The sequence below is a fragment of the Monodelphis domestica genome, chromosome 1 (genome assembly GCF_027887165.1).
Source record: "Monodelphis domestica isolate mMonDom1 chromosome 1, mMonDom1.pri, whole genome shotgun sequence".
Taxonomy (NCBI): Eukaryota; Metazoa; Chordata; class Mammalia; order Didelphimorphia; family Didelphidae; genus Monodelphis; species Monodelphis domestica.
Genome location: NC_077227.1, coordinates 507902734 through 507914028, shown reverse-complemented (window position 1 = coordinate 507914028; position 11295 = coordinate 507902734). Strand labels below are relative to the sequence as shown.

Below are 11295 nucleotides of genomic sequence, written 5' to 3'. Positions count from 1 at the left end.
CCTTAAAGCACTGAGAAATGTGAATTGCTTTTACTACAATTACAAAGAAATAATTAGATCACACAGTCTCATGGGGGAGGTACATGGAAACAAACCTCCACATTTTCTTATGTATGTCATTTATTTCTTGAATCCTTCTTCCCAATGACTCTATCACTGGAAGTCCCAGTGGGAGAGTAGGTTCAAATGTAAGTCCAAGTTGGGGCTAGAGACTTTATCTGTCCAGTTTTCACTTCTTCCTTCCCAAAGCACTCTTCCTTTATCTTGAGGCATAGTGGATCATTTTGGTGGGTCCCTGTGAGATAGGGAGTACCAAGAGCAGTGGGTTGGATGGGAGTAGATTCTTTCTTTTAGAAAATTCAAAATTCATCCCTTTCTCCATTGGATCCTTTTTTTGTTCTTCTGGGCACTCACTGAACCTCTATGACTTCACTGACTCTCATGACAATAGAGAATGTCTTGCTATACATTGAAATACAGTTGCTTCTAGAGTAGGGGGTAACAGCTTAACTGAAAGAATTGTCCACCATTATTTTTAAGCTAAGAATAGAAGGAAAAGCATAGCTTCTAGTCATGCAAAAGACTTCACCCCCACTTCACCCCCAAAATGTTCACCTTTCCAAGATGTCTTTAGCATGTCCCTTCTCCAGGTCAGTATGAAATTAGAGAACTTCTTAAGGATTTCTCTCTCATCCAGACTGCCTTATCTGATTGAAAACAATTGGGCAAATTAAAGAAAGTAGAATGACTCCCCTCACATTTAGAATTCACAGAACTGACACTGGAAATCCAGTGGGCAGTGACTAGACTGGAATGACCTTCCAGGTGGGTTGCTGGTTTGGCTTTCCACAATAGGCTGCCTCCCTATTCTTCAAAGCACCTTCTATGGAAGTTTCTCTTCTATAAGCTGCCTGGGTCAATTATGGCAAACTGACTGGAGATGGAAGACTGTTTCTCCCTGGGTTACCAGGGCCTCCTTCTGGGGACTCTGAGATAGCTGTGATTTCCTTGGGGAGGAGAGGAGCAACCAGTAAGAAAGAGGGGGCTCTGATATGTAGAATTGCTCCCTCTCTTATTGAGAGATTGATGGCCTACCAAGTGATTCTTATTAAATCCACTAACCCTATATTTCTCTCTTTTATTCCTTAAGAAGATGGGCATTTTGGTCTATTGGAATTAGAGGACCTGGGGTCAAATCCTGATTTTATTCTTAACTCTCCCTATAATCTTGGGCAAATTATTTCCCATCTTGGGGATCTTTAGGTCATTCCCACCCACCCAACTAAACATGCTCATTTCATGCATTTGGTACCAAGGTCCCCCCTGAAACTAAACATTCCATCCTATATGGAATGGCACTGGGTATGAGATAGGGGCTCTCAGGCTCCCCCTGTCTAGGATCCAAGATCCAGGGCATGCTTATCTGGACATTTAGCTCCTGTACCCAGGCCCAGGGATGCTGTTGTACTGGTTGAAGTGAGAGTCAGAGTCATTGTGGGAACAATCCTTCATGAAGCTGTAATAGACAGGGACCACGTGGTGGGATTGGGTCTCAGGTTGGGCTGACCTGCACCTGCACAATTTCTGAAAGGCTGTGCGGAACTTTTGGGACATGAGGTTGTAGATTATGGGGTTGATGGCGCTGTTCAGGTAAATGCAGATTCGACAGAAGAGGAGGAACCAGAGATTCAGATAGGGTGGGTTGAGGAAGGAGTTGACCACCACCAGGGTGCGATATGGCATCCAGAGAAGAGCGAACAGAATCACCACCACAACCAGCATCTTGGTGACCTGCCAGGCAAGAAAAGAATAAGAAGCTAGGTTTAGGCTCTGGAGAGGAAACAGAGCATCAAAGTTGGAATTAGGAGGTCTCAGTTGATTAACTACACTCCCCTTGATCAAGTTGCTTAAACCTCTGAACCGCAGAGGACCACATGTGAATGTTAAGGAACATGTGAGCGACAATGGATCATCTCAGCTATGACTAGGGAGTTTCACTGAGTCATTTTGATAACATTTTGATAAAATTTTTCCATCCTGTCCACTTCAGAACCCCTCCTCAAGCACCTGGAATTTCCATTTATTATCCAAGATAATTGTTAAACTTAAATTTAATTCTTATTAGAATTATTTAATTAAAATTATTAAATAAGTATTATTAAATGAATAGTATAAAATTATTGATTAACTTAATTTTTTTAAACATGCTAGACCTTTATTGAGAAGTTCCTCATCAGGCATTATGTGAGGCAGAAAATGAAAAGCTTGGTGGCTTTGTGGCCATGGTCTTATTCCTTCACTTGATTAAGTTCATTTCAGTTCAACAAAGACTTATTAATGCTTTCTTTTAAGTCTCCTAATTGGTCTCTCTGCCTCAATTCTCTCCCCTTTCCAATGTGTCCTTAACACAGCTGCCAAAGAAATATGACTAAACCACAGGTCTGACCATGTCACTGTCCTGCTCAATATACTCCATTGGCTCCCTATTACCTCCAGGCTGAAATACAAATCCTTCCTTTTGTTAACAAGAGCCTTTCACAATTGGGTTTCCTACTGCCTTTCTCAGATTATTCTATAGCATCTCCTTTAAGAGCTCAGAATTCCAGACAAACTGGACTCCTTACTTTTCCTTACACAAGACAATCCCTTTCTTTTCTCTATGCTTTTGCAAAAGCCGTTCCCCATGCCAAAAAAAATGCATTCCTTCTTCCATCTTCTAGAATCCTTACTTTTCTTCAAAATTCAGTTCAAGTGTCCTGTTCCACACAAGGTTTTTCATGATTCTTCCAAGTGCTAGTACTTCTCCCGTTCCCTTCAAATTACCATACATTTATTTGGTTTATATTTTATACATGTGTATTCATGTATATGTTATTTCTCCCATAGGCTGTAAGCTCCCTGAAAGCAGGGATTGTCTCACTTTTGTCCTTGAATTGTCAGCAGGTGTTTGATAAATGTGCATATATTGAATTGATTAAACAGACAACCTCGAAGATTCCTCTTTAAACGGAGACTTTCTGGATCTGTGAAAGATGAATTTATGAGTCTAATTCTTCTATGATCCTGTGACTCTAAGTCTGTCATTCTCTTCCAGGCTCAGGTGAGAGATTTCTCCTCTATCTGGAAACCCCCTAAGAGACTGTCATTTTCTCCGAGTCTCCCCCAGTTACCCTTCCAGACTTCTAGGTTCCTGCTTGCTCATATTCTGTGCTCTGCCCAACATCTGACCACTCTGTCTTCTCCTTGTCCCTTCCATTTCACATTCTGTCCTATAGTGACTCTGAGGACTTCTCTTTTGAGCCGGACAGCAACTTTGTAGGTCCAGAGATTCTTTCTGGAGCTCTAATGCCCTGTTTATAAACAAGTCAGAGGAGTGAAATTGGGGTGCACCAGGCTAACACAGTGAGTAAGCCCACCATTATTAGCACTACAAACATGCTAATTAGGCCAGCCTCCCAATCTTCCTCACCCCCACTCTCCAGCTTGGGAGTTCTAATAGCTGGTTTGGTGGTGCAAATCCTGGAAGGGCTATTATTCTCTTGCTTGGTAAGATGCTGGGTGTTCAGGAAATAACCATAAGGACATGTTATCAATCCCCTGCCCCAAGTTATTCTCATCCCCTTGGATCTATGAGAAATACAGTTGAAAAGGAGCATAATCTCCAAAGCCATGGGAGAAATGCCTGTGAAGTCAAACTGCTGGCTAGGGACCATAGCATACCCAAATCCTTCATTATTTATTTATTTTATTCATATAGTCGCTAATTCACAGTATGTTCATGATCAAGATTTGTCCTCTTTGCTCCTCAATTTCCTTATCTGTAGAAAGAAAGGACTGAACTAAATTCCCTCCCAGTACCAACATTATATGCTTTATGATCTTTCCTAGCTCTATATACTAGATTTTAAGGTTTCTCTCAGTGGTAATATTTCATGTTTCAAGGTCTCTTCGGGTTCTGATATTTTATAATGTAAGTGGGCAGAGAGCTTTCTGCAAGGAAGACAGTATAACCAAAGCCTACAATTACAACCTTGGCTATTATAGCAGTTAGATATAGATTCTTGTCTCAAGAGAGAGAGGCTCAAGGTAAGAAGATAGAAATCTACTGAAACATCTCTGGCCAGAAGTGATGGAGACCTAGGCTAGGGTTCAAAAAGATGGAGAGGACATACAGGTTATAGAAACATCACAAAAGATGAGATGGGATCCATAGGTGTGAACATGCTTTGAAAAAGTTGGAAATGAATCTCTGCCGATTCATTTGTTATGGGAAAAGCTCTGCCCTCAAACCTCCAAATTTTCTCATTACCTGTTTTAGGTACAAAATACAACCAAAGCAACTGTCAAGACTCCCAAAAGGAAATCCTCTAAACTTCTAGAACCAAACTGGGACATGTTGCCACAGACTTTTGAGAGCTGGAATTAACTCTATTGTTATCAAATCTAACTCTCGGGTTCTCCAAAAGAACTCCCACAACAACACGTCAATTTTGTGGTCATCCAGTCTGTGTTTGAAGCCCTCAAATATTGGGGGGAACTCATCACCTCTTGAGAAAGCCCAGCGCGCTGCTGGACAGCTCCTACTGTTAGGAACATTTGCTTTTTTTTTTTCCCTCCCTGAGTCGGGTCCAAACTGGTCGCTTTGCAATTTCCACCCTTTCTTCCTAGTCCTGCAATAGTCAAGCCCACTGGGTTCCCTAAATCTGACCCAATAACTTTTCGTATAGTCCCTTGAGGCTGCATTCCCCGCTCCCGTGTCTTCACCAGACCGGGAAAGGAGAAAAAAGGGAAGGATTCGATTTAACCCCTACCTGCTTCCTGGAACTCAGGGCGCCTCTGTTCCCGCGGCACGAAAAGCGCACAGACCCGTCAGAGGCGGAGGGGAACCCTAAGGAGCGACTCCGGTGAATGGAGCTGGAAGGGTCCGCGTCAGGCCCATAGGGCAGGGGACCTAGGAAGAGGATGCGCACGATGAGCGCATACAACACAGTGGCCAGTACCAACGGCAGCGCGTAGAACAGTGCAAAGTCTAGAAAGTAGACTGGCAGGTAGAGCTCGCGGGATACTCGGTAGCCACACTGCACCTGCACGCCGTCGTCGAAGGTCACTTCTTTCGTGTCCACCAGGAAAAGCCACATGACGCAGTAGGCGGCCGTGCCCAGCCACACAAGGGCAATGATGCGTTTGGCCCGAGCCACGGTGCACAGGGATTGTGCTCGGATAGGGTGGCAGATGGCTAGGTAGCGCTCCACGGTGAACGCGGTGAGCGAGCCAGTGGACGCATTGATGCCCAGGTACTGAAGATAGGTGATGCACAGGCAGCCCGCGTGGCCAAAAACCCAGGAAGCCACCACGTCGGACAGATTGGGCAGCCCAGCCGCCAGCAGCACTAGGAGATCGGCGGCTGCCAGACTGACCAAGTAGCAGTTAGTGGGGGTGACCATATGGCGAGTCCGGGACACCACCAGGACTACCATGACATTGCCTGCGATGCCCACGCCGCAGATGAGCAGCACCAGAGCGATTGTCACCACCTGAACAGCCAGGGGCGTCCGGGGCATCAGGCCCAGAGTCCTTACAGGAGCTGAGTCCTTGACTGGAAGGTTGCTGACTTCCCACGTTCCGTTCTCCATGGCTGTACCACCTTTGAAGGGAACAGGACAACTGATGAACTGTCCACCTCTAGGCTCTTCCCACCGCACAGATTCAACTGTTATCCCCTACCCCCACCCTTTCCCCAGTCCTCTGGGAAGGTTGCTGAACTTCAAGTTAATAAGACAGAGGTTCGAATCCTGCCTCAGACACTTACGACGCTGGGCAACTAACCTCTCTGGGTTTAGTTTCCGAATCTGTAAAACGAGGATGTAGGTCTCGTTGACTTGTAAGGTCTTTCCTAGCTCTAACTCTATGATCCTGGGAAATTGATCTATAACCCTCCTTCCCTGGCTACTCTTGCTTGTGTCCCCCAGAACCAGTTGTTTAGTCCCCAGCCGCGGCAAGTGTCCCTGGGTTTAGATCCAGCTGTGGGACCCCTCCAACTTTCCCCTTCCCCCGTAGATCCGGCTAGGACCTCACCTTTCCTTTGGTTCCGAGCTCCTAGTGTACGCAAGCCGAGCTTCCCTTCCCCAGTCAGGTTCCCCTTTCCCCAAGTTTGCAGGTCCCGAGTTAAAACAGGATTTAATCTAGTCTTCTCTCTCTTTCTACCTTCCCTACGCAGTACATCGGGTCCTGTGGTGATCTTTTCCTGGGGTAGCACTTCATCGGAGCAGGGTGCAGAAACCAATGAGCGGCTCTGGGCTGCCTCTGCAATCTCTGGCCCACGCCTACCCAACTTCACTCCTCATAGCCGTGCGTGGATCCGCCCCGCTGGAGTCCTAGCGCCTCCCCCGGGCTCCCCCAACCTTAGCTCTCCTAGGGCCAGAGAATCTCAGAGCACCGGGGAGCCTCTAGGAGGAAGAGTTTGATGTCTATGGCCTAATGCACCAGCTAAGTACTCTGTGCTCTTCTCTGGCCCTTTCCTTCGACAGCTACAAGGATGGAATTGCATTCCATCCAGTTCATTCTATGAAGCAAATCACCTTTTAGTGGGTTGGACTCGCATTCATCCCAGCATCTTCTAAACTTTCCATCTCTGAATCACAGAATATGGGAACTGCAAAGGTCTAAAGAAATAATAAAGAGGTCACATTTCCATCTGCAATTTAAGTGAGGAGGGGTCATCCATCCTCTGCTGGACCACCTCCAAAATGGAAACCTCACCACCTTTCCAGCTTTTATTCATATGAAGTTTACCCATGTATCCTGCTAGTTCTAATTATTAGTGTGTGTTTTTCCTTCCATTGAGTTAAAATCTGCCTCTTCCTCCATTGTTATTAAGGGACTTAGCAAATCAAGTTGAAATTTCTGTAATGCTTAAAATATTTCAAGTAAATGTTTTCTCCTCCATCCCCAGACTTCCTTTCTGCACTAAATATGTCTAGTTTCTACAGATGATATTTGTATTGCCTGGTCTCTATTCTTTTTACCATTGAGTCATTGTCCATTGAACTGGCTCTTGCTTATCAGTATCCTTAAAAGATGGTGCCCAAGGAGCAGGTAGGTAGCTCAGTGGATAGAGAGTCAGGCCTGGAGATGGAAGGTCCTGGGTTCAAATTTGACCCCAAACACTTCCTAGCTGTGTGACCCTGAGGAAGTCACTCAATCTCTCCTCATATAACTGATACTTAGAATTGATTCTAAGGCAGAAAGTGAAAGTTTAAAAAAAAAATTGGGGACCCAAGGATGGATGAAGTACTTCAAGTGCAGTGTGATCAAGAGAATATGCATTACCTTCTTTATCCTACACACTAGACTTCTGGTAATGTGACCTAAGGTCACATTGGTTTCATTGGATGTCATAGAATATTGTTGCCTCATTTTGAACCTATAATTCACTAAGATTCTAAGATCTTTTCAGATGAGCTGTTACGCAGACACATTCTCCTCTCTGTTTTGCTTGTGCAGTTGATACTTTTAAGTCATTTATAGGCCTTACCTTTATTACTATTAAATGTCACCTTAGATTAACTCATTATTCTTGCCTGTCAAGATTTTTTTGGATACTGATTTTGTCTTCCAATGTATCAGCTATCCTTCCCAGCTCTGTATTATTTGCAGATTTGATAAGCAGGCCATTTATGCCTTCATCTAAGTCATTCATAAAGATGTTGTCTATCAAAGGGCCACAGGTAGATCTTTGGTGCACTTCATGAGAGACCTCTTCCTTCTCCCCCATCCTTTCTCTTCCTGTAGGGTTGAAATCATCCCATTTATTACTAGCCTTTGGATCCAACCTTTCAACCAGTTCTGAATCTGTCTAACTTGGCTTGGATTTAGGTTATAATTTAATAAATTTTAGTTTATATATTTTCTGCTTTTATTTTTTTATTGCCAATTATGTATACCTGAATTCGTGTGTGTTGAGTTCGCATAAAATGAGGGCCTAATGTACATTCCAAGTTTAGCCCATATAAACTTTGAGTATTTTAATTTCAACTCTTGCTTTCACAGAGGAGTTTTGGGTTCCAAAGCAAAGCTACAACTCCCTGATCAGAATTCTAGGAGTAAGCAGAATTGCTTGTCAGTTCTGGGAGTGAGAAGGGAAGTAGGGAGGGAGAGAATATGAATCATGTAACCATGGAAAAATATTCTAAATAAATAAAAAAATTTTAATTCTAGGAATATTTCTGAGGAGTTAGGGCTGATTAGCTACGAACATTGGCTTGAGCCCCCACTAGTGGCTTCCCTCTGTCACCCCCAGGATGATCAATTGAGAAACATTTGCTTTAAGCAGCTTTTATTTCCAAAATGGTATCATAAGAACAATTAGCACAAAACACCCTCCCTAGAGTCTGTGACACGCTCTGACAAAGATATATAGAATTCAGGGGAAAGTGGTCTCACCTATGGCTAAAGGGATAACTCATAGCTTTCAGTTGTTTGGAGTGCTTTTCTCCTATTTGTGGGGTGCTGAAGAAATTCCTCCTAGTCATATAATTTCTTTACTGGATTCTTTTGTGGAGCATTGGATCTAAGTCTAGTCTGTTCTTGGCTCTCAATCTAGTCACTGCCATCAGCTGATCAGGTGATGTGGCTCGAACATCAGTGGGAAGATAAGAGGCCCGATACTCTTTATTCATACACAAAAATGCTCACAGTTATTCTTTGACCAAACAATGGAAGGGATAGAAGGAGACCTAGGCCAAGACATAGGACAATGCTTCTCTGTTCTTCCCCCACTTCCTCATGATACTTCTTCTCCAAGGATATGCTGGAACTTGCTCTCTCTCTTGACTTACCAGAAACTATGGAACTTCAAGATTCTAGCTCACTCTGTCTTTTTATTTATACAGGACTCAGACATAGTATTATTATTATCTGTCATCCACTTTGAACAGACTTCCTGTCTGGAATAATTTCACTACATCCAATGGCTTTCAATGGTTTTTCACTTTTATTCTAAAGTCTGTGATTAAGATAGAGAGATTGAGCATCTTACCCTTGTTTTAAATGGGGTTTGGTAACTCAGCTAAGTAAATATCAATCAATTCACCCTTTTATGTTTTGTTGTTTTCCTTCAGTTGTGTCTGACTCTTCCTGATACTATTTGAAGTTTCTTGGCGGAGATACTGGACATTTTGCCATTTCCTTCTCTGGGTCATTTTACAGATGAAGAAACCGAGGCAAAAAAGGCCAAATGACTTGCCCAGGGTCACACAAATAGTAAGTGGCTAAATCCAGGTTTGAACTTGGGTCTTTCTGACTCTAAAACCTAGCACTCTATCCACTGTGCCAATTGGCTGCTTTCCCTTTCATGGACATGATCAATAACCAATGAAAAGGCACAGAGATTAAAGATCCAATCCTATCTAATGCAATACACAGTTATTAAGTGCTTACTATGTTCCAGGCACTCTGCTAAGTGCTGGGTTTAGAGCTAATAAAAAGAAAAATAGCACCTGCCCTCAGTGTCTAAGGGGGGGAAACCAGCACACAAAAAGAAGCCAGAAAGTGGGAGAGGGGGTGAGACATCAGGGAGTGTTGCCACAGGCATGTACAGTTATCCCTTCCACATTGCTGGGGTTAGGGGTGTGGTGCCCCCATGATTTGGAAAATCTGAGTAAAAAATTTTGGCCCTCCCTTTGTACCAGAGAAGAAGTTTGAATTTTCTTTTTCCTTTATGGAGTATTAACAGTATTTTATTGTAAAATTTGGGTTAAGTATACATTTCTGGGTTTCTAAACTTTTTCTGTGTCATCTTCTAGCCTTCAAATGTCATCTGTGGCTTCTGCAAAATCCTCCCTCCCAAACTCCCATTTAATTTTTTTTTTTTTTAAACCCTTACCTTCTGTCTTGGAGTCAATACTGTGTATTGACTCCAAGGCAGAAGAGTGGTAAGGACTAGGCAATGGGGGTCAAGTGACTTGCCCAGGGTCACACAGCTGGGAAGTGTCTGAGGCCAGATTTGAAGCTAGGACCTCCCATCTTTAGGCCTGGCTCTCAATCCACTGAGCCACCCAGCTGCCCCCTCCCATTTAATTTCTTAAGATGATCCATGAAATATCAAAACTACAGTGGGGAAAGTTGAGATATGGAAGGGATAACTATTGGTTTTTATTTTTTAAAATTTAAATCCTTACCTTTTGTCTTAGAATCAATATTGGTTCTGAGGCACAAGAGTTATAAAGGCTAGGTAACTGCAGGTTAGATGATTGGCCCAGGGTCTCACAGCTAGGAAGTATCTGAGGTCAGATTTGAATCCAGGACCTCCAGTCTCCAGGCCTGGCACTCTATCCTCTATGCCACCTAACTGCCCCAGGGGTATTTTATTGTTCCCTGGACTTGAAACCAGGTAGGGAAGCAGATGCAAAGTGGAGGGAGTTCAGAGTCCAGTTTCTGCCTCTATAAAGGAAGGCATTGGGGGGGAGTTTGGCAATCTGCCCTCTAGTCCTTTAATTAGAAAGGGGAGGAAGTTCAGGGAGGTGCTATTAACCAAACCTTAAGTTGGCAGCTTGGTGATGAGCTTATTTTGGGAAGGCAGCTTGCTCCAAGGAGTTGAAACCAGACAGGACAGTAGATACAAAAGAGTACATCAATTTAACTGGACCATAGAGTATGTGAAAAGGGAGAATGTGTAATAAGCCCAGAGAGAGGCGACTGGAGTCAGACTGTGAAAAGCCTTTAAATTCCAGACAAAGGAGTCTGTTTGGGATCTCAGAGACAATAAAGGACCTTTGGAGTTTGAGCAGAGGACTGGCCCAACAGGGTTGCCATCCTTTATTTCTCTCCTGCCTTTTTCTGATTACCAATTTCATGTCTCTGCAGGAGAATATCCATCCCCCCTGATTTTCAGCTCTATTCTGTGTGTTCCTTCATTAGAATGTCAACCTTGAGGTCCCTTTTTGCTCATATTTGTATCCTTAGCCCTTAGCATAGTGCCCAGCACATGTTGTTGGCATTGTTCTTGTTATTTAGTCATGTCCACCTCTTCATGACCTATTTGGAGCTTTTTTTTTTTAGTTTTTAAAACATTATTTTATTTGGTCATTTTCATACATTGTTCACTGGAAACAGATCATTTTCTTTTCCTGCCCCCCAAACCCCCACCACCCCTTCCCTAGCCGACGCGCGATTCCTCTGGGTATCACATGTGTCCTTGCTCTGAACCCATTTCCTTGTTGTTGGTATTTGCATTAGGGCGCTCATTTAGCGTCTCTCCTAGATCATGTCCTCTCAACCTCTGTAGTCAGGCAGTTG

The 11295-nt window shown here is 43.6% G+C and overlaps 1 protein-coding gene across 1 annotated transcript; it reads right to left on the bottom strand.

Moving 5' to 3' along the window:
- On the bottom strand, positions 1–5633 carry LOC100619748 (thyrotropin-releasing hormone receptor-like). The gene is made up of 2 exons (XM_056817345.1): positions 4812–5633; positions 1–1791 (listed from the first exon to the last, which is right to left on the bottom strand). Exons 1-2 carry the CDS (start codon positions 5631–5633, stop codon positions 1432–1434), a joined length of 1182 nt encoding a protein of 393 aa, XP_056673323.1. The 3' UTR covers positions 1–1431.
- Between the last annotated feature and the right edge of the window lie 5662 nt (positions 5634–11295).